The 24556-nt window shown below is 48.4% G+C and overlaps 3 protein-coding genes and 1 non-coding gene across 4 annotated transcripts; 1 reads left to right on the top strand and 3 right to left on the bottom strand.

Annotated features, from left to right (window-relative positions):
* Positions 1–8645: 8645 nt before the first annotated feature.
* LOC130480894 (protein S100-A8-like) lies at positions 8646–11005 on the bottom strand. The gene is made up of 3 exons (XM_056853515.1): positions 10978–11005; positions 9451–9625; positions 8646–8816 (listed from the first exon to the last, which is right to left on the bottom strand). The coding sequence occupies exons 2-3, from the start codon at positions 9601–9603 to the stop codon at positions 8646–8648; spliced, it is 324 nt and encodes a 107-aa protein (XP_056709493.1). The 5' UTR covers positions 9604–9625; positions 10978–11005.
* Positions 11006–13532: 2527 nt separating this feature from the next.
* Positions 13533–15551, bottom strand: LOC130480892 (protein S100-A9-like). Its single transcript, XM_056853514.1, has 2 exons — positions 15399–15551; positions 13533–13703 (listed from the first exon to the last, which is right to left on the bottom strand). The coding sequence occupies exons 1-2, from the start codon at positions 15549–15551 to the stop codon at positions 13533–13535; spliced, it is 324 nt and encodes a 107-aa protein (XP_056709492.1).
* Positions 15552–19583: 4032 nt separating this feature from the next.
* Positions 19584–23978, bottom strand: LOC130481149 (protein S100-A7-like). Its single transcript, XM_056853853.1, has 3 exons — positions 23951–23978; positions 22647–22821; positions 19584–19772 (listed from the first exon to the last, which is right to left on the bottom strand). The coding sequence occupies exons 2-3, from the start codon at positions 22797–22799 to the stop codon at positions 19584–19586; spliced, it is 342 nt and encodes a 113-aa protein (XP_056709831.1). The 5' UTR covers positions 22800–22821; positions 23951–23978.
* TRNAE-UUC (transfer RNA glutamic acid (anticodon UUC)) lies at positions 20101–20172 on the top strand. Its single transcript has one exon. It is a non-coding gene; the product is annotated as a tRNA-Glu (tRNA).
* Positions 23979–24556: the final 578 nt, after the last annotated feature.

Genomic DNA, 24556 nt, shown 5'->3' with positions numbered 1-24556 from the left:
AACCTCTCAGTCCCAATACCCGGAAAGAAACAGGGGCTCTGTTTTTACAGTCCTATCCTCTGCTGCCAACAGCTCCCTGCCCTCCATTGGCCCTCTTCCATGACACCTTAGCTAGGGTTGCCAGGTCCCCCCATTTACCACCAGCGGGAGCTTCCTTGTAGTGGGGGTGGGGAGCGATTTGTGCATGCACAGTGCGCACACAATAATGTCCCTTCTGGGTTTACCCCGAAGGTGATGGGAATGCTCTAGCATGCCCCCTCAAAAACTCTATGGTTGCACAAAAATATACATGACTACTTTTTATCGAGTAAAAATAGAATAGAAATTAACATTTTGAATCAGCAGTAATAACTACAATAGGTATAACATAATCTAGGTACTAAGTTTTCCTATGTGTGTATATCAATGTGTGTATATCAGTGATTGAGACAATGTCATTTATTGCAAATGGATGCAAACTTTTACCCTTCCCCTTCTTTCCTTTCTGTATTCCCTAAAAAATAATAAAAAAATTAAAAAAAAAACTCTATGGGGAGTGCTAGAGTGTCCCCGTCGCTTCCAGTGTAAACTGGAAGGGACATTATTTCGCCATGCACTGCCTTGCATGTGGGTGGATTAGTCCCCCTTTCAGTTGGCCTGCTTCCCCCCGCCGGCCAGCTGAGGGGCAGTGGGCAGGCCCATTAATTGGCGGTAGGGTTGCCAAAGCGGCCATTTTCTCCAGGGGAACTGATCTCTTTTGGCTGGAGATCAGTTGTGATAGCGGGAGATCTCCAGCCACCACCTAAAGGTTGGCAACCATAACTGGCGGGCAATTGCCTGCCATTAACTGGCAAATGGGAACCCTAACCATAGCCCTTCGCAACTGGATCCAGTGATATTATGGTATGATTCTAAGTGCAAAGTGGACATGGGGAGGAGCTGTGGCTCAGTGGTAGAGCCTCTGTTTGGCATGCAGAAGGTCCCAGGTTCAATCCCCAGTATCTCCAGTTAAAGGTACTAGGCAAGTAGGTGGAAGTGAAAGACCTCTGCCTGAGAGCCGCTGCCAGTCTGAGTAGACAATACTGACTTTGATGGACCCAGGGTCTGATTCAGTGTAAGGCAGCGTAAGTGTTCCTGCGTGCTCATGTGCCACGGTTTACAAAGGACTTTAAAGGGAGAAGAAGAGCTGAGCTGTTACTGCAAGACTGCAAGATTGCCCAAAGGGTGAGGGCCCCATAACAAAGGCAGCATAACATCCTCCAGCCCTTGACTAATTCATAGGGGATTCTTAGAAATGTTGCAAGCAGGAAACCTCAGCCTGTTTGTGTTCCCTCGTTCAATGGGTGCAATTCCAAGGAGGAAGTAGCTGGGCTGATGTGCTGTCTACAGACGTATCTTCCAGGCACAGTCATGGAGGATGCTCCCATGGGTGTCAGCCGTAGTAAATCAAGAGGGGTGAGGAACCTCTATTGATTGCCAGATGCCGAAACAAAACAGGGAAGGGCTGGAGCCTCCGTAGCCTGCCTGCTTCCAGGAAACACCTCGGAGTTATGCAATATTTGAATAAATGGCCTGTTCAGCGGTTGTTACTCAGGGAGCTTCCCTATACGACCTGGCTGAATGACCTGGAGGAACAGAACACAGAGAGGTGAAGGAGAAGAGGGGGCAGGATTTAGGTTCCCTCGCCCGTACGGCCAGTTTTGGGGTTTACAAAAAAGAGATCAAGGCTGGTTCCGCATTTGGAGGGCTCGTACCATGATCAGGGGGCTAGAGCAAACTGCCCTATGAGCGGTTGAAACACTTAGGGCTGTTTAGCTTAGAAGGAAGGCGGTTAAGGGGAGACATGATAGAGGTCTATAAAATTATGCATGGTTTGGAGAGAGTGGACAGGGAGAAGCTTTTCTCCCTCTCCCATAATACTAGAACGCGGGGTCATCTGCTGAAGCTGGAGGGTGAGAGATTCCAAACAGAAAAATGGAAGTATTTCTTCACTCAACACATAGTTAAATTGTGGAACTCCCTGCCCCAGGATGTGGGGATGGCTGCCAAGCTGGAAGCCTTTAAAAGGGGAGTGGACATGTTCATGGAGGATAGAGTTATCCATGGCTACTAGTCAAAACAAATATTAGTCATGATGCATGCCTATTCTCTTCAGGATCAGAGGAGCTTGCCTATTATATTAGGTGCTGTGGAACATAGGTAGGATAATGTTGTAATCGTCTTGTTTGTGGGCTTCCTAGAGGCACCTGGTTGGCCACTGTGTGAACAGAACAAAGAAGAGAAGAAGAAGAGTTGGTTTTTATATACCAACTTTCTCTACCACTTAAGGATCAAACCGGCTTACAATCATCTTCCCTTCCCTCCCCACAACATACACCCTGTGAGGTTGATGGACAGAGAGATCTAAGAGAGCTGTGACTAGCCCCAGGTCACCAAGCTGGCTTCATGTGTAAGAGTAGAGAAACCAACCCGGTTCACCAGATTAGCATCCACCGCTCATGTGGAGGAATGGGGAATCAAATCTGGATCTCCAGATGAGAGTCCACCGCGCCAAACCACCACTCTTAACCACTACACCATGCTGGCTCTCACTGCTGGACTTGATGCGCCTTGGCCTGATCCAGCATGGTGGATCCTGGGTAAGGCAAGGTTTGATGAGAGGGGGGACCTCAGTGGGGTAAAATTCCATAGTGTCCACCCTCCACAGTGGCCATTTTCTCTGGGGGAACTGACCTCTGCAGTCATAAGAACATAAGAAAGGCCCTGCTGGATCAGACCCAGGCCCATCAAGTCCAGCAGTCCGTTCACACAGTGGCCAACCAGGTGCCTCTAGGAAGCCCCATAAACAAGGCAACTGCAGCAGCACCATCCTGCCTGTGTTCCACCGCACCCAAAATAATAGGCCTGCTCCTCTGATCCTGGAGAGAATAGGTATTGCATCATGACTAGTATCCATTTTTACTAATACCCATGGATAGCCCTCTCCTCCATGAACATGTCCACTCCCCTTGTAAAGCCTTCCAAGTTGGCAGCTATCACCACATCCTGGGGCAGGGAGTTCCACAATTTAACTATGTGTTGCGTGAAGAAATACTTCCTTGTATCAGTTATGAATCTCTCACCCTCCAGCTTCAGCAGATGACCCCATGTTCTAGTATTATGGGAGAGGGAGAGTCTGGAGACCATTTGTAATTCTGGGAGATCGCCAGGCCCTACCCAGAGGCTGGCCAGTGTAGAGGGAGCTGCTGAATCCAGGCCTCCTGTTGAATAAACGGGTCGCAGCGATAGCCGGGGGCAACTTCCGCCAGCTTCGGTTGGTGACAGGGATGCCAGGCCCGAGTGTAGGGTTGCCAGCTCCTGGTTGGGAAATACCTGCTCAGTGTTTTCCAAAAGTAAAACCGGAAGTGACTTCATCGCATGCTCGTGCACACGCAGCTGCCCCCTAAAACCTCCCACCGATTGAGAGTGGGGGACCTGGCAACCCTAGTGGAAACCCAAAAAAGGGGGCATTTTGGTCCCGGCACCACAATTCCCTCCCCAGGGAGATCTCTCTATCCCCCTCGATCATTGTCTTCTGCCAGCAGGTGAACGCTTTTCGTTTTCCTCCGGCACCCCCTACCTGGCCATTCTTCTTGTTTGTTTTTAGTCGCTGGTTTTATATATCTGTACGTTTACAAAAGTCGATTTTAATGTCTTTTTAATGGCTCGCCAGCTGGAGGGCCCTAACTGGGCCAAAAGGCAGCATACCCACGATTTAAATACAACTAAATACCTACGTCCAGTGGTATCGCTGTTATTTCAAGCCACTAATCACAACCGGTTTCTGTGTTGTTGCGTCTTTTGCTCCTTGTGCACGAGAAATTTGTTGGAAGGATTCAGCCCATTTGGTGGATGGGAGGGGAAGGAGGACTTGGTTCACCACAATTTTTGCAAATGAGAACGAGAGGCATAATTGAACTCAGCGTACCAATTACAAGTTCCTGTTTACTGTTATTCTGTAGGACAGGGGTGTTAAACACACGGCCCATGGGCTGGATGCGGCCCCTTGAGAGCTGTTATCTTGCCAGCAAGCCAGCTCCCCCCAGCCCCAATGTGGGCTGGTGAACCAGCTGCGGGTTCACTAGCAGAGGCAGCCACCACCACCCCATCCCAATTTGGGCTGGCGAGGCATGGCCCAACCCTAGGGTGGCCAACCTCCAGGTCCTAGTTGGAGATCTCCTGCTATTACAACTGATCTCCAGCCAGTATAAATCAGTTCCCCTGGAGAAAATGGCCGCTTTGGCCATTGGACTCTATGGCATTGAAGTCCCACCCCTCCCCAAACCCTGCCCTCTTCAGGCTCTGCCCCAAAAACCTCCCGCTGGTGGTGAAGAGGGACCTGGCAACCCTACCTGGCCTGACCAAGTGACATTTATGCAGGGTTGCCAACCTCCAGGTACTAGCTGGAGATCTCCTGCTATTACAACTGATCTCCAGCTGACAGAGATCAGTTCACCTGGAGAAAATGGCCGCTTTGGCCATTGGACTCTATGGCATTGAAGTCCCTCCCATCCTCAAACCCCGCCCTCCTCAGGTTCCACCCCAAAAACCTCCTGCCGGTGGCGAAGAGGGACCTGGCAACCCTACATTTACGTCATATCCGACCCTCATAACAAATGAGTTCTACACCCCTGCTATAGGAGCTTTGATTGTATATTCTATATGGTGTACAGTTTTGAGTTCAAGAATTTTTGTTGAAATTCATAATGCCTGGCATGTTTTAGTCCTTACTTAGTGTCATAGAACCCAGGCAGAAGTTGTATGTGCGCACGTTTCCCACTTCTCTCTCGGTGCACTGAATTCAACTGAAGTTGTGCATGTTTGGGATGCCTTGAATCAAACACCGATTCCCCATAATGCCTGGATGCCTAGACAAATTGGTGTTTGTTTCCTCCCCAAACCAGAATTCTTGAGGGAAATCAAATGAAGGATTGGAATCCTGGTTTGGGGAGGGGAGACAAGATCCAGTTTACACAGTTTAGCTGCTTTTGCACCGGGATCAGTCATAGCAAACCAAGCCACCTTCCACTGGACTGGGTACAGAAAGGGATCAGGGAGTGGAGCCATAATGTCTGAATTAGGGAGAGGCTATGGCTCAGTGGAACGGCTTCTGCTTTGCGTGCACAAGGTCCCAGGTTCAATCCCCAGCATCTCCAGTTAAAAGGACCAGGCAGGAAGAACAAGAAGAAGAGTTGAGATTTTTTGCCAATTTTCTCTACCTTTTAAGGAGAATCAAACCAGCTTACAATCTCCTTCCCTTCCTCTCCCCTACTTGTGGGGTAGGTGAGAGAGCTCTAAGAGAGCTGAGAGAGCTCTAAGAGAACTGTGACTAGGCCAAGGTCACCCACCAGCCTGGTTCACAGATTAGAGTCCGCCGCTCATGTGGAGGAGTTGGGAATCAGATCCGGTTCTCCAGATTAGAGTCCACTGCTCTTAACCACTACACTATGCTGGCCCTGATACCCTGGACAGCTGCTGCCAGTCTGAGCAGACAATACTAAACTTGATGGACCAAGGGTCTGATTCAGTATAAGGAAGCTTCATGTGAATGCACCAAATATTACATAATGCCCTGTGGAATGGCCACTAAAAAAAATAGATCTGGGAGGGAAGGAACCAAGAACACATTGGTCCCACCCAGCGCCGCTGGACACAGATGGAGGAGGGTCTGCAATTCCTCGGGCTAAGGTTGCTAAATGGGACACAGGAGTCCAGGTAACCCCTCTGCCCCCATTTTTCCTCTACCCAGCATGATGCTTGTAATCCGACACAAGAGAGTACTTACGGTGATCTCAAGACAAGCAAAGGGTCAAAATGAGTGATAACAGATTCCTAGAGCATCTATCTGTTCCATTATTGGTGAGTTCCTTCTTGTGCATTACTCTCTGTGTATATATATATTTTCTTTCAAAAAGAGAGCACAGGGATTCTTTTCCCAGGACCTATGGTTACCAAAAGGGACCCATATCAGGAAATGCACATATGAGCATCTCCACACATGAAGGACACGAGCAGTGACATTATAACATAAGAAAAGCCATGATGGATCAGACCAAGACCCATCGAGTCCAGCAGTCTGTTCACACAGTGGCCAACCAGGGGCCTCTGAAAGCCCACAAAACAAGACGACTGCAGCAGCATTTCTCCAGTTGAACTGATCTCTATCGGCTGGAGATAAGTTGTAATAGCAGAAGATCCCCAGTTTGTACCTGGAGGTTGGCAACCCTAAGGCGAGCCCAATATTCTTTTAGCTGAGCGTGAAGGGAGGAGACATAGGTGCCGAAACAGAGAGTAACTTTGTTGCCCTACCCAAGATATACAGTAGTAAAGAAAACCAAAATGATAGCTTCCCTGTGCAGCTGATAAGATAAATCTGGGCCATTCAATGGTAAATTACTGGAGCAATTTACATGCGGCAGCCCGTCCAAACTTAGTTATTTTAATTCAAAATGATGCACTCCTCCCGTGCGCCTTAGTCCAAAGAAACAAACCATCCAGGAGCATAAGAAGGTGTAGACGTTGCCCCCAAAGGGACACATGGGAAGTGGGCTGGCAGCAGGAAGTGGATTCAACACTGATTGCATGTTCCCACTTTAAGCTCCAGATGAGAAAGACGCTTCATTTTTTTTTACTTCGCCGTATAAGCGGATCCTCTTACTGCGGAGAAATTGTGCTCTGATGACGCTTCGGAAATCCTTCAGTTGAGAGTAAGTGGGAACTTGCAAGGAAAGCCCGCAGAAGTCGGCGCCGCAAACGCCCAGTGCGGACATGGCCCACGTTGTTCAGATTTGAGTTTTCTGCTCTTAACCACTACACCATGCAAGAGTCATGATTACAGTATGACAGAGCTCCTGAAATGCCTAGCTATTTCCTCTTACCATTGCCCTTGGCTGCACTTAGCCTGATCACGATTCTCTGATTCAGTATCCAAGATGGATTCCCTCTGTGCCTCTGGCATTGCAAAGCTCTAGGATTTTCGAAGGGTTTCAAAATGTGGGTTCTGGCCCGGGGGAGTGGGGGATTTCAGGGCAACTCCACGGAAGTTCTCAGCAGCCAAGTTTATTAATTGCATCTGTCAATGTCACCCCGATGATTTCCCCAATGTACTATTATTTGTGTTTCCTATTATGTTTCTTTATTTTGAACCGATTTATAATTTGTATTGTGGATGTTTAAAGTTTTTGACAGCCACCTTATAGATCTATGAGACAACAGCAGGGTCGGCCCTGGTTGGTACTTGCATGGGAGACCACCAAGGAAGTCGGGGGTTGCTATGCAGTGGTAGGCACCTCTGTTAGTCTCTTGCCTTGGAAACCCTACTGGGTTGCCATAAGTCAACTGTGACTTGTCGGCCCTTTACACACACACACACAATACAATACAAGTGATTTGACAGGGATCCATCACCTAAGTTGACTATTGCCTCGCAGACAGAGTAACTAGCATCATTTATAACTGGAAAGCGTTTGCTTCTTCATCATAGGAATTTTGGGACCTAGTGGGGGTCCAGCATGCAACTGTTCCAGAACCTGTGACCTGGGGAACATTATTTGAGGGCTCTGCAGGCTGTCACCACATCTTGGCTACCGGAGAGTTCTGCAGCTGGACTGAAGGAAGAAAACCAACCTGATGGGCTAGGTAAGAAGCTTCTTCACCGTGATAGGCCAGAGAAAGTCATATGGTACTGCCTGAGCTCTGTAAAAAGTTTCTAGGTCAAGTTTGCTGACTGCTTTGTCAGTAGAGTGAGGCAAAATCCATTGTGGGGGACGGCCAAGAGGGAGGAGGAGGAGGAGGAGGAAGAAGAGGAGGAGGAGGAGGAAGAAGAGGAAGAGGAAGAAGAAGAAGAGGAAGAAGAGGAAGAAGAAGAGGAAGAGGAAGAGGAAGAGGAAGAGGAAGAAGAAGAAGAAGAAGAAGAAGAAGAAGAAGAAGAAGAAAAGTTGAGGGCAGCAGGAAAAGAGGAATACCCAACAAGAGATGGATTGACTCAATAAAGGAAGCCACAGCCTTCAATTTGCAAGATCTGAGCAAGGCTGTCAAAGATAGGACATTTTGGAGGACTTTCATTCATAGGGTCGCCATCAGTCGGAATTGACTTGACGGCACTTAACACACAACACACACACACACATTCTCCTTCCCTTCCTCTCCCCACAACAGACACTTTGTGAGGTAGGTGGGGCTGAGAGAGTTCGGAAAGAACTGTGACTAGCCCAAGGTCACCCAACTGGCTTCATGCGTAGGAGTGGAGAAACCAACCTGGTTCACCGGATTAGCCTCTGCCGCTCATGTGGAGGAGAATCACACCCGCTCAAACCACTACACCACACTGGCCAGTAGCAGCCTAGGCTGTGGCCCCCCAGCCTTCTGACTAAATGGATACCCTGCTTGTCATGATTAGATCCTGCTGCTTCTTCCCAACCTTATGATTCTATCACAAACACAAGAGGATGATATTCAGATTTCTCAGAATAATTTTTTTTTATTTCATATGACCCACAAAGAAAAAACCAGACAGTGACGGCTGCCTGAAAATGCCCAGTTAGGTTCATATTAATGCAGGTGACTTTCTTTTTTTTAATAGAGCAAGCCGGTGGGAACCATAATTGAGGATTCGGCGCCTTGAAGAATCAGTGGCTGTGTCTGCTGTTATCTGCACCAAAGTCGTGGGATCTTTCGTGGGCGTCTTTAAGGAGAGCGGCAAACACAATCAGGAATTCGGTGAATTTGAGGTAATTGTTCTGGTCAACGTCGGCTACTTGAAATAATGTCCTGATAAAATCATTTTCGCTGAAGTGGGGCTGCAGGGGCTAAAAAGAAGAGGCAGAAAAGCATTAGTATTGTAAAATGCTTGCAATGAAATCGTTTTCATTTTTTGCTGGGCATTATTGTAACGCCTGGAACGTAATATTTGTAGCAGCACAATTCCAGACTTGATAACTTCCAAACTTCACATGAACACATGAAGCCACCTTATATTGAAGCAGGGTACCCAAGGTTGGGTGGAAAGAATATATATATATATATTTGTGTGTGTGTTTAAATACTAAAAATATAATTTATTAGAAGCGCTATATAAAGGTTAAAATTATTTAAAAGCATTAAAATAGCACAATGGCAGTTCCTGAGGTTGAGAACTGTAACCACGTACCAAATGCGTTTCAGCCTATAGGGCCTTCATCAGTGGTTAATTGAAACCTTTGTTAAGACTGCACACATTTACAGAAATAAATTAATAAATACATATACAAACAGTTCGAACCCAACCAGGCATGTGCATAGGTTGTAAAATCTATTCCCAATTATTCAAGCACCTGGTCAGATAGATTCTAGTTGTAATACTGGTTAGTATATGTCTCTCCTATACTATGTGTGCTGGTATCAACCTAGTAAAGCAGTGGTAAAGCTTTACTAGATTGATACCTAGTAACTTACTGGTGTGGTGTCCTTCAGGAAGGGCTGGGCTTGTTCCTTCATCAGCTTCTGGAATTCTTTCAGCTGTAGATAGTCATCGGAAGGGTCTAGAAAGCAATACCGGTGGTAGACATTGACCACGCATTCCAAGGCCTGTTCCAGTTTAGTTTTCATCTCTCCAAGTGTTCAGAAGAACCTGCAATGAAGTGACATTTGAAAAAAATTAAGTGAGGAAAAGTGACAGATTGGTAGGATTGCCAACCTCCAGGTAGTAGCTGGAGACCTCCCGCTATTACAACTGATCTCCAGCTGATAGAGATAAGTTCCCCTGGAGAAAAAGGCTGCTTTGGCAATTGGACTCTATGGCATTGAAGTCCCTTCCCACCCCAAATCCCACCCTCCTCAGACTCTGCCCCAAAAACCTCCCACCGGTGGCAAAGAGGGACCTGACAACATACTGGCAGAAGCAACTGTCAAAATGGGTGAGGGAACCAACCAGGACCGAACACACACACACACCAGAAAGTATAGTTGGTAATCCAGTTAAATAGGGAAGGACAGTAAGGTTGGTAACCTCCAGGTACCAGCTAGAGATCTTGTACTATTACAACTGATCTCCAGCTAATAATGATCAGTTCACCTGGAGAAAATGGCCGCTTTGGGAATTGGACTCTATGGCACACAAGTCCCTCCCCTCCCTAAAATCCACCTTAGGCTCCGCCCCCAAAAGCTCCAGGTATTTCCCAACCCGGAGCAGGAAACCTAGGGGACAGGCCCTAACCCCAAGGAGTTGTCACCCACATAGTGAGAAATACATTGACACTGGGTAATCATCCTACCCGCCCTACATCAAGCGTGGATCAAGATCCATCTGAAAGCTCACCTACCCAAGGAACGTTTCTATCCAATGTTGTCCTTCGTGTTAGATTTGGGTTCCTGTGAGTTGCTTAGGAAGGTAATTTGGGCAGAAATGCATGCTCAAAATATAGTGGATTAAATTAATAAGTAGAGGAGGGGGTCTCGCCTGGCCAGTGATGTTTGGTGCCCTAAACAAAACATAGATTCAGCTATGAGACTAATGCAAGCAGGTCATACTCCTGGAATTAGGAGGATAGTTTTCTACAAGTCAAAGGGGACTGCACTGAAGGATAAACCCCACAGAATGTCTGTCCAGACAGTCCCATGAACTATAGCAGGAAGGGGAGACCTCAAATGAACACATGAAGCTGCCTTCTACTGAACCAGACCCTTGGTCCATCAAAGTCAGTATTGTCCACTCAGACCAGCAGTGGCTCTCCAGGGTCTCAGGCAGAGGTGTTTCACATCACCTGCTTGCCTAGTCCCTTTAGCTGGAGATTCTGGGGATTGAACCTGGGATCTTCTGCATGCCAAGCCAATGCTCTATCACTGAGCCACAGCCCCTCCTTTGAAGAACGGCACTAAAGCCGTCCAGATTTGCAAAACACCTTGGCATTAAGGCTGCCAAATCAGATTACGGCAGCTTAAAGCATCCTGGGCAGCTATAAAGTGAGAAAGAGACTTACCCACAGTTCTGTAGGCAGGAGGATCAGGGAAGCTGTGAGCTGCTATGAATGGAGGAGCCAAAACGAGGAGGGAGATTTTATGCTCTCCTCAGTGGAGGCGTCTGGCTACACGCTGGCTCTTTCAGCACCCATTCTTCTCCAATGAGCATCCTCTTGAGCAAGGACGGCTGGCCCTTGATACACCCAGATTTTCAAATACAGGATGTCAGCCAATTTTGAGGCATTTGTGGTTCAGGTATATAGTAGGAAAGATTGCCAAAATGGGTTGCTAAAAGACTGAGCCTTCAATCACACAGCTGTGGAACCACCAAAACATTCTGGAAACCAGATGGGAAAGATAGAAAGGAGGGAGCTTACGCTTGCTGTTGGATTCTAGTCCCCGCCCCGCCCCAGTTCCTCTGCCAGAAACCCTTCCACCCTGCTCATCCATGAGTGGTGAGAAGTTCCAGGAACAGCTCCACCAAATTTAGCATCCTTTGGAGAAGGTGGAGTCTTAGGATGCCTTGGAAAGCTTTGGGGCTTTTACAAACAGATCATTCATAACTGGAAGCAAACAAGGCAGATCCCTATCAAGAAACTACAGGTTAGCAGATACCAACCACAGATCCTACAAGGCAGATTCCAGAGATCAACTAGACAGCCTCATAGCCCCTCTATGGCTACAGCCCAGTTTAGCTATTTCCAGCCAGAAATGTTCAGTCCTCTAAAATTGCCAGCAGGTCTTAAATACCACCACTGCCCTTTCCCTTCAACTGGGGAGGGGTCAATTTCTCCCACCTCTGGTTGATACTGGATAGTAGGAGGCTGTCAGGAGCAGGCCATGAAGACAGTTCATGGTTGCGCTTCCAGGTGTTGTTTGGCAGTTCTCTCCAAGGCCAGATTAGATCACCAGTCCGTGCTCCGTGTTTAGACTTCATAGATTCCTTCAGTGTGGGAATTGCCAAGTGGTTGCTGGTTATCTCTTATTGCTTTGTATATATGCCAAATGCTTTCCCTTAGCCTCTCACTAGTAACATCCTGAATATGGCTTCTGTAACCTGTTGTGCTTTTCAATAAAACTGCTTTCGTGGACTTGCCGTCTGCTGGAATCTGTTTATGGGATTTGCCACAGGGCTAGAGCTCACAGAGGCGTAGAAAGTGTGGTCTCAGAAGGGTGGGCCAGTGGCACCAGGGAAAATTTATGTGTTGCTTCCTTGAGCCAGCGTGGTATAGTAGTTAAGAGCAGTGGTTTGGAGCGGTGGAGTCTGATCCAGAGAAACAGGTTTGATTCCCCACTCCTCCAAATGAGCGGCGGTGGCTAATCTGGTGAACCGGATTTGTTTCCCCACTCCTACACACGAAGCCAGCTGGGTGACCTTGGGCAAGTCAAGCTCTCTCAGCCTCACCTACCTCACAGCGTGTCTGTGGTGGGGAGGGGAAGGGAAGGTGATTGCAAGCCGGCTTGATTCTCCCTTAAGTGGTAGAGAAAGTCAGCATATAAAAACCAACTCTTCTTCTTCTTCTTCTTCAATCTATCAGCCATGTACTCCTAAGGTAGTATGTGATCCAATAAGAATTTTCCTTGTCCTTGGCTGATACACTTGCCCTAACTCCCAGTGCTGGGAAAGCTACTCGTCAAAAACTGGCCCAAACACACCTCATGGGAATCTAAATGTAATTTCATCTCACTTTCAGACCCAAACTGACTATGGCAGGTGAGACTTTTTCTGGTAATGCTGTTATGTCTATTGAGTGTCGTGCTTTCGGTTTCTTTTTCCCCATGCCGCATGCAGCCAGGGGAGACAATGACTCATTAAATATGTGCCTGACATAGACATGATCCCACCAAAAAATGTATCCTATGTTTATGCCTTACAACATCATCCCTGATTGATGCTTTTGTGCATTGGGATTTCCTCTAATTATATTCCTGATAGTCTAAACGGGGTGAAGCTCTCATTCAAGAAGAAGAAGGAGAAGGAAAAGGGTTGGTTTTTATATGCTGATTTTCTCTACCTTTAAGGAGTCTCAAACTGGCTTACAATCTCCTTCCCTTCCCCACAACAGACACCTTGTGGGGTAGGTGGGGCTGAGAGAGTTCAGAGAGAACTGTGACTGGCCCAAGGTCACCCAGCTGGCTTCATGCTTAGGAGTGGAGAAACCAGCCTGGTTCACCAGATTAGAGTCCGCCGCTCCTGCGGAGAAGTCGGGAATCACACCCGGTTCTCCAGATTGGAGTCCACCGCTCCAAACCACCACTCTTAACCACTACACCACACTGGCCAGTAGCAGCCTAGGCTGTCGCCCCCAACCTTCTGACTAAATGGATACCCTGCTTGTCATGATTAGATCCTGCCGCTTCTTCCCTGCCTTATGATTTTATCACAAACACAAGAGGATGATATTCTGATTTCTCAGAAGAATTTTTTATTATTTCACATGGCCCACAAAGAAAGAAACCAGACAGTGACGGCTGCCTGAAAATGCCTAGTTAGGTTGATATTATTGCAGGTGACTTTTTTCTTTTTAAATGGAGTGAGCTGGTGGGAACCATAATTGAGGATTCGGCGCCTTGGAGAATCAGTGGCTGTGTCCGCTGCTGTCCCCACCAACGTCGTGGGATTTGTCGTGGGCGTCATTAAGGAGAGCGGCAAACACGAGCAGGAATTCGGTGAACTTGAGGTAATTGTTCTGGTCTCTGTCGGCTTGTTGAAATAATTGCCTGATAAATTCATTTTCGCTGAGGTAGGGCTGCAGGTGGTAAAAACAAGAGGCAGCAAAGCATTAGTATTGTAGAACACTTGCAATGAAATCATTTTCACTTTTACTGGACATTATTGTAACGCCTGGAACATAATATTTGTAGCTGCACAATTCAAGACTTGACAACTTCCAAACTTCATATGAACACATGAACACATGAAGCCGCCTTATACTGAATCAGACCCTTGGTCCATCAAAGCCAGTATTGTCTACTCAGATTGGCAGTGGCTCTCCAGGGTCTCAGGCAGGGGTCTTCCCCATCACCTACTTGCCTAGATCCCTTTAACTGGAGATGCCGGGGATTGAACGTGGGACCTTCTGCATGCCAAGCAGATGCTCTACCACTGAGCCACAGCCCCTCTTCATGGCTCTCCGGGGTCTCAAAGGTCTTTCACATCACTTACTTGCCTAGTCCCTTTAACTGGAGATACCAGGGATTGAACCTGGGACCTTCTGCATGCCAAGCAGATGCTCTGCCACTTAGCCATGGCCCCTCCCTATTCATACTTCAAATGAATAAATATTTGTCAGTCTAGCAGAGGGGTTGTGGCTCAGTGGAAGAGCCTCTGCTTTGTATGCAGAAGCTCCCAGGCTCAATCCCTGGCATCTCCAATTAGGGGAGCAGGGAGTAGGTGTTTTGAAAGACCTCAGCCTGAGACTCTGGAGAACCACTGCCAGTTTGAGTGGAGAAGACTGACCTTGATGGACCAAGGGTCTGATTCAGTACAAGGCAGCTTCATGTGTGTGACCAAGGAGGGAGAGCCAAGTCAAATCATGGTTCAAGAGTCCAAATCAGTCATGCTGACACGGCATCAATGTGAATGTCACAGCCATTTGTGTTACCGTCTCGAACCTCGTGTTTAGAACCAAAAAACTGAGCATCATGTTAACAAACAGGGCTGTGTTTCCTGGTCACATGCAAAGGCCTAGTTCTCATTGAGCTAGGAAACCAGTGTCTGGATTGAACCTATTCAGATTGCAGATTGGGTCTTACCGTAACAGTGGAACTCACTCCACGGCTCGTAGAGAGCTAATTTCACAATAACCCTCAAGTGAAAGAAGAAAAGAAGAAGAGTTGGTTTTTATATGCCGACTTTCTCTACCATTTAAGGAAGAATCAAACCGGCTTACAATCACCTTCCCCTCCCCACAACAGACACCCTGTGAGGTAGGTGAGGCTGAGAGAGCTGTGACTAGTCCAAGGTCACCCAACTAGCTTCGTGTGTAGGAGTGGGGAAACAAATCCAGTTCACCAGATTAGCCTCCGCGGCTCATGTGGAGGAGTGGGGAATCAAACCCAATTCTCCAGATCAGACTCCACCGCTCCACCGCTTCCGTCATTGGCGTGAGGGCCGTATTTCAAGGAGGCTCGCAGCTTGGCTGTTCCTTTGGTAGCAGATGTTTCAAGGTGGTAACCGCCTGCTTATCACAAACCCCAACAGGAAAGGGTTTTCCTCCCTTTCCTAAAGCATGTGGCATGTGCCGCATTGGGGAACAGCACTCAGAAAAAGCCACACCCCAAACCACTGACTGAGTATCGCTGTGCTATGATGTTTCTTAATATTAAAAAAAAGGCTCTGCGGTAATTCCCTGAGCATTGTACTTGAAGAAATAAAACACCCTTTGCTTCGAGCCGCACCCCATCACTACCCATGGTTTGCTATCTCTTCATAAGTAACTTACTGGCTTGGTGTCCCTCAGGAAGGGCTGGGCTTGTTCCTTCATCAGCATCTGGAATTCATTCAGGTGTAGATAGTCATCGACAGGGTCCAGAATGCAATACTGATGGTAGACATTGACCACGCATTCGAAGGCCTGTTCCAGTTGAGTATTCATCTCTCCAAGTGTTCAGAAGAACCTGAAATGAGGTGACATTTGGAAAAAAATGTAGTGAGGGACAGATGGGGTAGCCCTGTTAGTCTAATGGAGAGAAATTACAGAACAGTCCAATGACCCTTTAAAGACTAAGAACATTTATATCAGCCTGAGCTTTCTTGAGTCCCAACTCAGTTCCTTGGACCCATGGAAAAGTACATCCCTCGGGCTGGGTGAAGAAGAAGAAGAAGAAGAAGAAGAAGAAGAAGAAGAAGAAGAAGAAGAAGAAGAAGAAGAAGAAGAAGAAGAAGAAGAAGAAGAAGAAGAAGAAGAAGAAGAAGAAGAAGAAGAAGAAGAAGAAGAAGAAGAAGAAGAAGAAGAAGAGTTGGTTTTTATATGCCTACTTTCTCTACCACTTAAGGCAGAATCAAACTGGCTTACAATCGCCTTCCCTTCCCTTCCCCACCACAGACACCCTGTGAGGTGGGTGAGGCTGAGAGAGCATGACTTGCTCAAGGTCACCCAGCTGGCTTCGTGTGGAGGAGTGGGGAAACAAATCTAGTTTGCCAGATTAGCCTCCGCTGCTCATGTGGAGGAGTGGGGAATCAAACCCAGTTCTCCAGATCAGACTCCACCGCTCCAAATCACTGCTCTTAACCACTACACCACGCTGGCTCTCCTATTACAAACAAAGGCTGCTATAATAGATATAGCAGGAAGGAAGGAAAGAACATACTGGCAGAAGCAACTGTCAAAATGGGTGAGGGAACCATCTAGGGCTGAACACTAATCCCCCCACCCCCAGAAAGTATAGTTGGTAGTCCAATTAGATAAGGAGGTACAGTAGGGTTGGTAACCTCCAGGTACCAGCTAGAGATCTCCTACTACTACAACTGATCTCCAGCTGATAGTGATCAGTTCACCTGGAGAAAATGGCCGCTTTCGCAATTAGACTCTATGGCACACAAGTCCCTTCCCTCCCTAAAACCCACCTTCCTCAGGCTTCGCCCCCAGAAGCTCCAGGTATTTCCCAACCCGGAGCTGGCAACTCTAGGGGACAGGCCATTACCCCAAGGAGCTTCTTGTCCAAATAGTGAGGAATACTTTGACACTGGGTGATCTCCCCCCACCCACCCACCCTACATCAAGCCTAGATCGAGCTCCAGCCGAGAGCCCACCTACCCAAGGAACTTTTCTATCCAGTGTGGTACTTTGCGTTAGATTTGGGTTCCCGTGAGTTGGTTAGGGATGCAATTTGGGCAGAAATGCAAGCTCAAAATATAGCAGATAGAATTAATAAGTAGAGGGAGGGGGATCTCACCAGGCCAGTGATGTCTGGTGCTTTACACAAAACACAGGTTGAGCTATGAGGTCAATACAATCAGGTCATACTCTGGGAATTAGGAGGATGGTTTTGTACAGGTCAAAGGGGGCTGCACTAGAGGATATACCGCACAGCATGTCTGTCCAGACAGTCCCGTCAACTGTAGCAGGAAGGGGAGACCTCGCATGAACACATGAAGCTGCCTTCTACTGAATCAGACTCTCGGTCCGTCAAAGTCAGTATTGTCCACTCAGACCAACAGTGGCTCTCTAGGGTCTCAAGCAGAGGTGTTTCCCATCACCTAGTTGCCTAGTCCCTTTAACTGGAACCCGGAGCCTTCTGCATGCCAAGCAGACACTCTACCGCTGAGCCACGGCCCCTCCTTGGGAGAACGGCACTAAAGCCGTCCAGATTTGCAAAACACCTTGGCATTAAGGCTGCCAAATCAGATTATGGCAGTTTAAAGCATCCTGGGCAGCTGTAAAGAGAGAAAGGGACTTACCAACAGTTCTATAGGCGAGCGGATCGGTGAAACTGTGAGCTGCCGCGAATGGGGGAGCCAAGACGAGGAGGGAGATTTTATACTCTCCTCAGTGGAGGCGTCTGGCTACACGCTGGCTCTGTCAGCACCCATTCTTCTCCAATGAGCATCCTCGTGAGCAAGGACGGACGCACCCAACACCCCCAGATGTTCAAATACAGGTTCTAAACCAGTCTTGAGGCTTTCGTGGTTCAGGTCTGCAGTAGGAAGGATTGCCAAAATGGGTTGCTAAAAGACCGCGAACCTTCAGTCACGCAGCTGTGGAACCACCAAAGCATTCTGGAAACCAGAGTGGAGAGATGGAAAGGAGGGAGCTTACGGATGCTGGTGGATTCTGGTCCCCACCCCACCCCACCCCAATCTCTCTGCCAGAAACCCCTGCCACCCTGCTCAACCATGAGTGGTGAGAGGTTCCAGGAACAGCTGCACCAAATTTAGCATCCTTTGGAGAAGGTGGAGGCTTAGGATGCCTTGGAAAGCTTTGGGGCTTCTACAAACAGACCATTCGTAACTGGAAGCAAACAAGGCAGATCCCTCGCAAGAAACTACAGGTTAGCAGGTACCAACCACAGATCCTACAAGGCAGATTCCAGAGATCAACTCAGACAGCCACACACACACACACCCTCTAAGGCTACAACCCAGTTTAGCTAATTCCAGCCAGAAATGTTCAGTCCTCTAAAATTGCCAGCAGGTCTTAAATACCACCACTGCCCTTTCCCTTCAACTGGGGAGGGGTCAATTTCTCCCACCTCTGGTTGATACTGGATAGTAGGAGGTGTAGAAAGTGTGGTCTCAGAAGGGTGGGCCAGTGGCCCCAGGGAAAATTTATGTGTTGCTTCCTTGAGCCAGCGTGGTATAGTAGTTAAGAGCAGTGGTTTGGAGCGGAGGAGTCTGATCCAGAGAAACAGGTTTGATTCCCCACTCCTCCATATGAGCTGCGGAGGCTAATCTGGTGAACCAGATTTGTTTCCCCACTCCTACACATGAAGCCAGCTGGGTGACCTTGGGCAAGTCATGCTCTCTCAGCCTCACCTACCTCACAACGTGTCTGTGGTGGGAAGGGGAAGGGGAGGTGATCGTAAGCCGGTTTGATTCTGCTTTAAGTGGTAGAGAAAGTTGGCATATAAAAACCAACTCTTCTTCTCCTTCTTCTTAAATCTATCAGCCATGTACTCCTAAGGTAGTATGTGGTCTAATAAGAATTCTCCTCATCCTTGGCTGATGCACTTGCCCTATCTCCCAGTGCTGGGAAAGTCACTCGTCAAAAACTGACCCACACTCACCACGGGAATCTAAATGTGATTTCATCTCACTTTCAGACCCAAACTGACTATGGCAGGTGAGACTTTTTCTGGTGGTGCTGTTATGTCTATTGAGTGTCGTGCTTTCGGCTTCCCTTTCCCCATGCTGCATGCAGCCAGGGGAGACAATGACTCATTAAATATGTGCCTGACATAGACATGATCCCACCAAAAAATGTATCCCATGTTTATGCCTTACAACATCATCCCTGATTGATGCATTTGTGCATTGGGATTTTCTCTAATTATAGTCTAAAAGGGGTGAAGATCTCATTCTCATTCCAGAAGAAGAAGAGGAGGAGGAGGAGGAGTTGGTTTTTATATGCTGATTTTCTCTACCTTTAAGGAGTCTCAAAGTGGCTTACAATCTCCTTCCCCTCCCTTCCCCACAACAGACACCTTGTGAGGTAGGTCGGGCTGAGAGAGTTCTGAGAGAACTGTGACTGGCCCAAGGTCACCCACCTGGCTTCATGTGCAGGAGTAGGAAACCAACCCAGTTCACCAGATTAGAGTCTGCCGCTCATGTGGAGGAGCGGGGAATCAAACCACTCCTCCCCATGAGTCCACCGCTCTCAACCACTACACCCCACTGGCCAGTAGCAGCCTAGGCTGTAGCCTTCTGTCTAAATGGTTACCCTGCGTGTGCCCTTAAAAGTTCCTGCCCATCCCTGCCTTATGATTCTATCACAAACACAAGAGGAAGATATTCAGATTTTTCAGAAGAGGTTTTTTTATTATTATTTTGTATGACCCACAAAGGAAAAAAATCAGACAGTCATGCCTCCCTGATAATGCCCAGTTAGGTTCATATTACTGCAGATGAAGTCATTATTTTCGGAGTGAGCCGGTGGGAACCATAATTGAGTATTCGGCGCCTTGAAGCATCAGTGGCTGTGGCTGTGGCCGCCTCCAGATTTGCTGGGGTCCTCACCAAGGTCATGGGCTCTGTTGTGGGCGTCTTCAAGAGTACCAACAAACACGTACAGGAATTCGGTGAACTTGAGGTAGTTGTTCTTGTCTTTGTCGGCTTTTTGAAAGATTTGTTTGATATAAGCGTCTTGGCTCATGTTTGGCTGCAGGGGGTAAAAAGAACAGGCAGAAAAAGCATTAGTATTGTAGAACGCTTACAATGCAATCATTTCCTTTTTTTTTTTTACTGGTCAGTATTGTGACGCCTGGAATGTAATATTCGTAGCAGCACCGTTGAAGACTTGACCGCTTCAAAAGTCCGAATGAATAAATATTTGTCAAACAAGCAGAGGGGCTGTGGCTCAGTGGAAGAGCCTCTGCTTTGTATGCAGAAGGTCCCAGGTTCAGTCCCTATCATCTCCTGTTAAAAAGGACCAGGTGATGCGAAAGACCTCAGCCTGAGACCTTGGAGAGCTGCATCCCATCCGAGCTGGGACTGTGGCTCAGTAGAAGAGCCTCTGCTTTTCATGCAGAAGGTCCCAGGTTCAATCCCTGGCATCTCCAGTTAAGGGAGCAGAAAGTAAGTGATGTGAAAAACCTCTGTTTGAGACCCTGGAGAACCACTGCTCCTCAGAGTAGACAAGACTGACCCTGATGGACCAAGGGTCTGATTCAGTATAGGGCAGCTTTATGTGTGTGACCAAGGAGGGAGAGCCAAGCCAAATCATGGTTCAAGAGTCCAAATCACTCATGCTGACACAACGTCAATGTGAATTTCATCAGCCATTTGTGCTACCATCTAGAACAGTGATGGCGAACCTTTTCGAGACCGAGTGCCCAAACTGCAACCCAAAACCCACTTATTTACCGCAAAGTGCCAACAGCTGGGCAGCAGGCAGTCCAGGGAAGGGGGGGGGCTTTGAAGATGGGTGGCCTCCGTGGGGGTGGGGGGAGTCCCCATTGGGAAGCTTCCCCCGTCACCAATGGGTAGACTTGGCCTCCATGGGTCTCAGTCAGGAGGCCAGGTCTACTGTCATGCAAACCAATGGGTAGATCTGGCCTCCGGATGGAGATAGGTTCCCCCCCACGGAGGCCAGGTCTACCCATTGGTTTGCTTGGCAGTAGACCTGGCCTCCTGACTGAGACCACCCCCCCCCACGGAGACCAGGCCTACCCACTGGTTTCTATGCACATAGAAACCAATGAGTAGACCTGGCCTGCATGGGGGGGGGGAGAAAGTGGCTGCCTGACTGTGCCCGGGAGAGGGGGGGCGGCGGGGAATGCGAGCCTGGCTCTCTCCGGGGCCAGGATCGCACGGGAGAGGGGGGGCGGCAGGGAAAGCGAGCCTGGCCCTCTCCGGGGCCAGGATCGCTCGGGAGGAGGGGCGGTAGGGGGGCAGGCAGCGCCGCATGGCTCAAAGCCCCCACCGCCCAGCTGGGCAGTGGGCGCATGCCCAGACTTGGCACGAGTGCCGTGGGTTCGCCAACACGGATCTAGAACCTAGCCTTTAGAACCAAAAAACTGACCCTCGTGTTAACAAACAGGGCTGTGTTTCCTGGTCACGTGCAAAGACCTATTTCTCATTGAGCTAGGAAACCAGTGTCTGGATTGTACCTCTTCAGATTGTAGAAGGGGCATACGTTAACAGTGGAACTCACTCCACAGCTCATTCACAATAACCCTCAATAGGGTTCCTAGGTCCCCTCTTGTCATCGGCAAGAGCTTCGGGGGGGGCATGCAATCATGTCCCTTCCGGGGTAAACCTAGAAAAGTCGGGGATGTTCTAGCACGTTCCTCAAAAAAAACTATGGAAACCATATAGTTTTTGGAGGAATGTGCTAGAGGATTCTCATTGAACCCAGAGTTGATGGCAGGGATGCTCTAACATATTTCTCCAAAAACTCTATGGTTTCCGTAGAGTTTTTGAGGGATGTGCTACAGCATCCCCATCACTTCTGGGTTTGCCTTGGAAGGGACATTATTGTGCTAGACACACCGTGCGCATGTGGGGATTGTCCCCCCCCCCTCATTAGCTGGCCTGTTTCCTCTGCCAGCCAGCTGAAGGGTGGCGGGCAGGCCTGTTAATTGGTGGGCAATTGCCCTCCACTAACAGGCAGCTGGCAACCCTAACCCTCAAGCAAAAGAGCCACATTGACTTCCATCACTGGCATGGGTCCTGTACCTCAAGGAAGCCCCCAACTTGCCTGTTCCTTTGGTAGCAAGTGTTTCAAGGTGGGAACCACCTGCCTACCACAAGCCCCACCAGGAAAGGGTTTTCCACCCTTTTTCTAAAGCATGTGGTATGTGCCACATCGGTAGGGTTGCCAACCTCCAGGCACTAGCTGGAGATCTCCTGCTTTTACAACCGATCTCCAGCCGACAGAGATCAGTTCCCCTGGCGAAAATGGCCGCTTTGGCAACTGGACTCTATGGCACTGACGTCCCTCCCCTCCCCAAACCCAGCCCTCCTCAGGCTCCTCTGCAAAAAAACCTCCCACCGGTGGCAAAGAAGGACCTGGCAACCCTGCACATTGGGGAACAGCACTCAGAAAAGTCACAACCCAAACCACTGGCTGAATATCACTGTGCTATGGTGTTTCTTTAGGAGCCCTGTGGCGCAGAGGGGTAAGCTGCAGTACTGCAGTCCAAGCTCTGCTCACGACCTGAGTTCGATCCCAACGGAAGTCGGTTTCAGGTTGCCGGCTCAAGTTTGATTCAGGCTCCCACCCTTCTGAGGTCGGTAAAATGAGTACCCAGCTTGCTGGGGGTAAAGGGAAGATGACTGGGGAAGGCACTGGCAAACCACCCCGTAAACAAAGTCTGCCTTGGAAATGTCGGGATGTGACATCACCCCATGGGTCAGGAATGACCAGGTGCTTGCACAGGGGACCTTTAGCTTTACCTTTATGATGTTTCTTAATATTAAAAAAAACTACTGTAATGCCCTGAGCATTGTGCTTGAAGAAATAAAACACCCATTGCTTTGAGCCGCACCCCATCACTACCCATGGCACACGATCTCCTCATGAGTAACTTACTGGTGCGGTGTCCTTCAGGAAGGGCTGTGCTTGTTCCTTCATCAGCTTCTGGAATTCCTTCAGCTGTAGATAGTCATCGGAAGGGTTCAAAATGCAATACTGATGGTAGACATTGACCACGCATTCGAAGGCCTGTTCCAGTTTAGTTTTCATCTCTCCAAGTGTTCAGAAGAACCTGAAATGAGGTGACATTTGAAAAAAAAAATTAGTGAGGGACAGATGGGGTAGCCCTGTTAGTCTACTAGAGCGAAATTACACAGCAGTCCAACGACACTTTAAAGACTCAGAACATTTATATCAGCCTGAGCTTTCTTGAGTCCCAACTCAGTTCCTTGGACGCATGGAAAGGGACATCTCTTGGGCTGGGCGAAATACTCAGAAGAAGGGGCGAGGAAGCTATTACAAACAAAGGAAAGGACATTCTGGCAGACGCAACTGTCAAAATGGGTGAGGGAACCAACTAGGGCAGAACACAAATTGTCCCTCCATGATAAAGTGTGGTTGGAATTCCAATTAGATATGGAGAAGCAGGCCCATACCCCAAGAAGTTTGTTGTCCAAATAGTGAGGAATACACTGACACTGGGTGATTCCCCCACCGACCCTACATGAAGCCTGGATCCAGCTCCAGCTGAGATCCCACCTATCTGAGGAACATTTCTATCCAATGTTGTCCTCCGTGTTAGATTTGGGTTCCTGTGAGTTGCTTAGGGAGACAATTTAGGCAGAAATGCAAGCTCAACATGTAGCAGATTCAATGAATAAGTAGAGGAGGGGGATCTCGCCTGGCCAGTGATGTCTGGTGCCTTAAACAAAACATAGGTCAAGCTATGAGACTAATGCAAGCAGGTCATTTTCCTGGAATTAGGATGGTTTTCTACAAGTCAAAAGGGGCTGCACTAGAGGATATAACCCACAGAATGTCTGTCTGGACAGTCCCGTGAACTATAGCAGGAAGGGGAGGCCTCACATGAACACATGAAGCTACCTTACATGAATCAGACCCTTGGCCCATCAAAGTCAGCATTTTCTACTCAGACAGGCACCGGCTCTCCAGGGTCTCAGGCAGAGATGTTTCACATCACCTACTCGCCTAGTCCCTTTAACTGGAGAAGACAGGGATTGAACCTGGGACCTTCTGCATGCCAAGCAGACGCTCTACCACTGAGCCACGGCCCCTCCTTGGGAGAAAGGCACTAAAGCCATCCAGATTTGCAAAACACCTTGGCATTAAGGCTCCCACATCAGATAACGGCAGCTTGAAATGTCCTGGGCAGATCCAAAGAGAGAAAGAGACTTACCCACAGTTCAATAGGCAGGAGGATCAGGGAAGCTGTGAGCTGCTGCGAATGGAGAAGCCAAGACAAGGAGGAAGATTTTATACGCTCCTCAGGGGAGGCGTCTGGCTACACGCTCGCTCTGTCAGCACCCATTCTTCTCCAATGAGCATCCTCTTGAGCAAGGACGGACAGCACCCGACACACCCAAATTTTCAAATACAGGATGTAAGCCAATTTTGAGGCTTCCGTGGTTCAGGTCTACGGTAGAAAGGATTGCGACACGTGTTTCCACATGTTGTTACTCGGTGATTTCTTGATGGTGGGACCGTGTGCTAGGGCCTTGGGATCAAGCCAAATAGATTGCCCAAATGGGTGGCTAAAAGACTATGAACCTTCAGTCAAACAGCTGTGGAACCACCAAAACATTCTGTAAACCAAATTGCAGAGATGGAACGGAAGGAGCTTACATGTGCTGGTGGCTTCGAGTGTCCCCCGTCCCCCTTGCTCCAATTCTTCTGCCAGAAACCCCTACTGCCCATCCATGAGTGGTGAGAAGTTCCAGGAACAGCTCCACCAAATTTAGCATCCTTGGGAGAAGGTGGATGGTTAGGATGCCTTGGAAAGCTTTGGG

The sequence above is a fragment of the Euleptes europaea genome, chromosome 7 (genome assembly GCF_029931775.1).
Source record: "Euleptes europaea isolate rEulEur1 chromosome 7, rEulEur1.hap1, whole genome shotgun sequence".
In the NCBI taxonomy this organism is placed as follows: domain Eukaryota; kingdom Metazoa; phylum Chordata; class Lepidosauria; order Squamata; family Sphaerodactylidae; genus Euleptes; species Euleptes europaea.
Note: the sequence above shows the minus strand (reverse complement) of the source record. Positions and strands in the feature narration are given on the sequence as shown.

Bases quoted from the DNA above. Each gene is read 5' to 3' on its own strand.
- LOC130480892 (XM_056853514.1), bottom strand. From the start codon at position 15,551: ATGAATACTCAACTGGAACAGGCCTTCGAATGCGTGGTCAATGTCTAC. The intron at 13,704-15,398 runs GTAAGTTACTTA...TACCACCTGCAG, and splicing joins TCCTGAGGGACACCAAGCCA to CCCTACCTCAGCGAAAATGA.
- LOC130481149 (XM_056853853.1), bottom strand. From the start codon at position 22,799: ATGAAAACTAAACTGGAACAGGCCTTCGAATGCGTGGTCAATGTCTAC. The intron at 19,773-22,646 runs GTAAGTTACTCA...TACCCCCTGCAG, and splicing joins TCCTGAAGGACACCGCACCA to CCAAACATGAGCCAAGACGC.
- LOC130480894 (XM_056853515.1), bottom strand. From the start codon at position 9,603: ATGAAAACTAAACTGGAACAGGCCTTGGAATGCGTGGTCAATGTCTAC. The intron at 8,817-9,450 runs GTAAGTTACTAG...TAGCCCCTGCAG, and splicing joins TCCTGAAGGACACCACACCA to CCCCACTTCAGCGAAAATGA.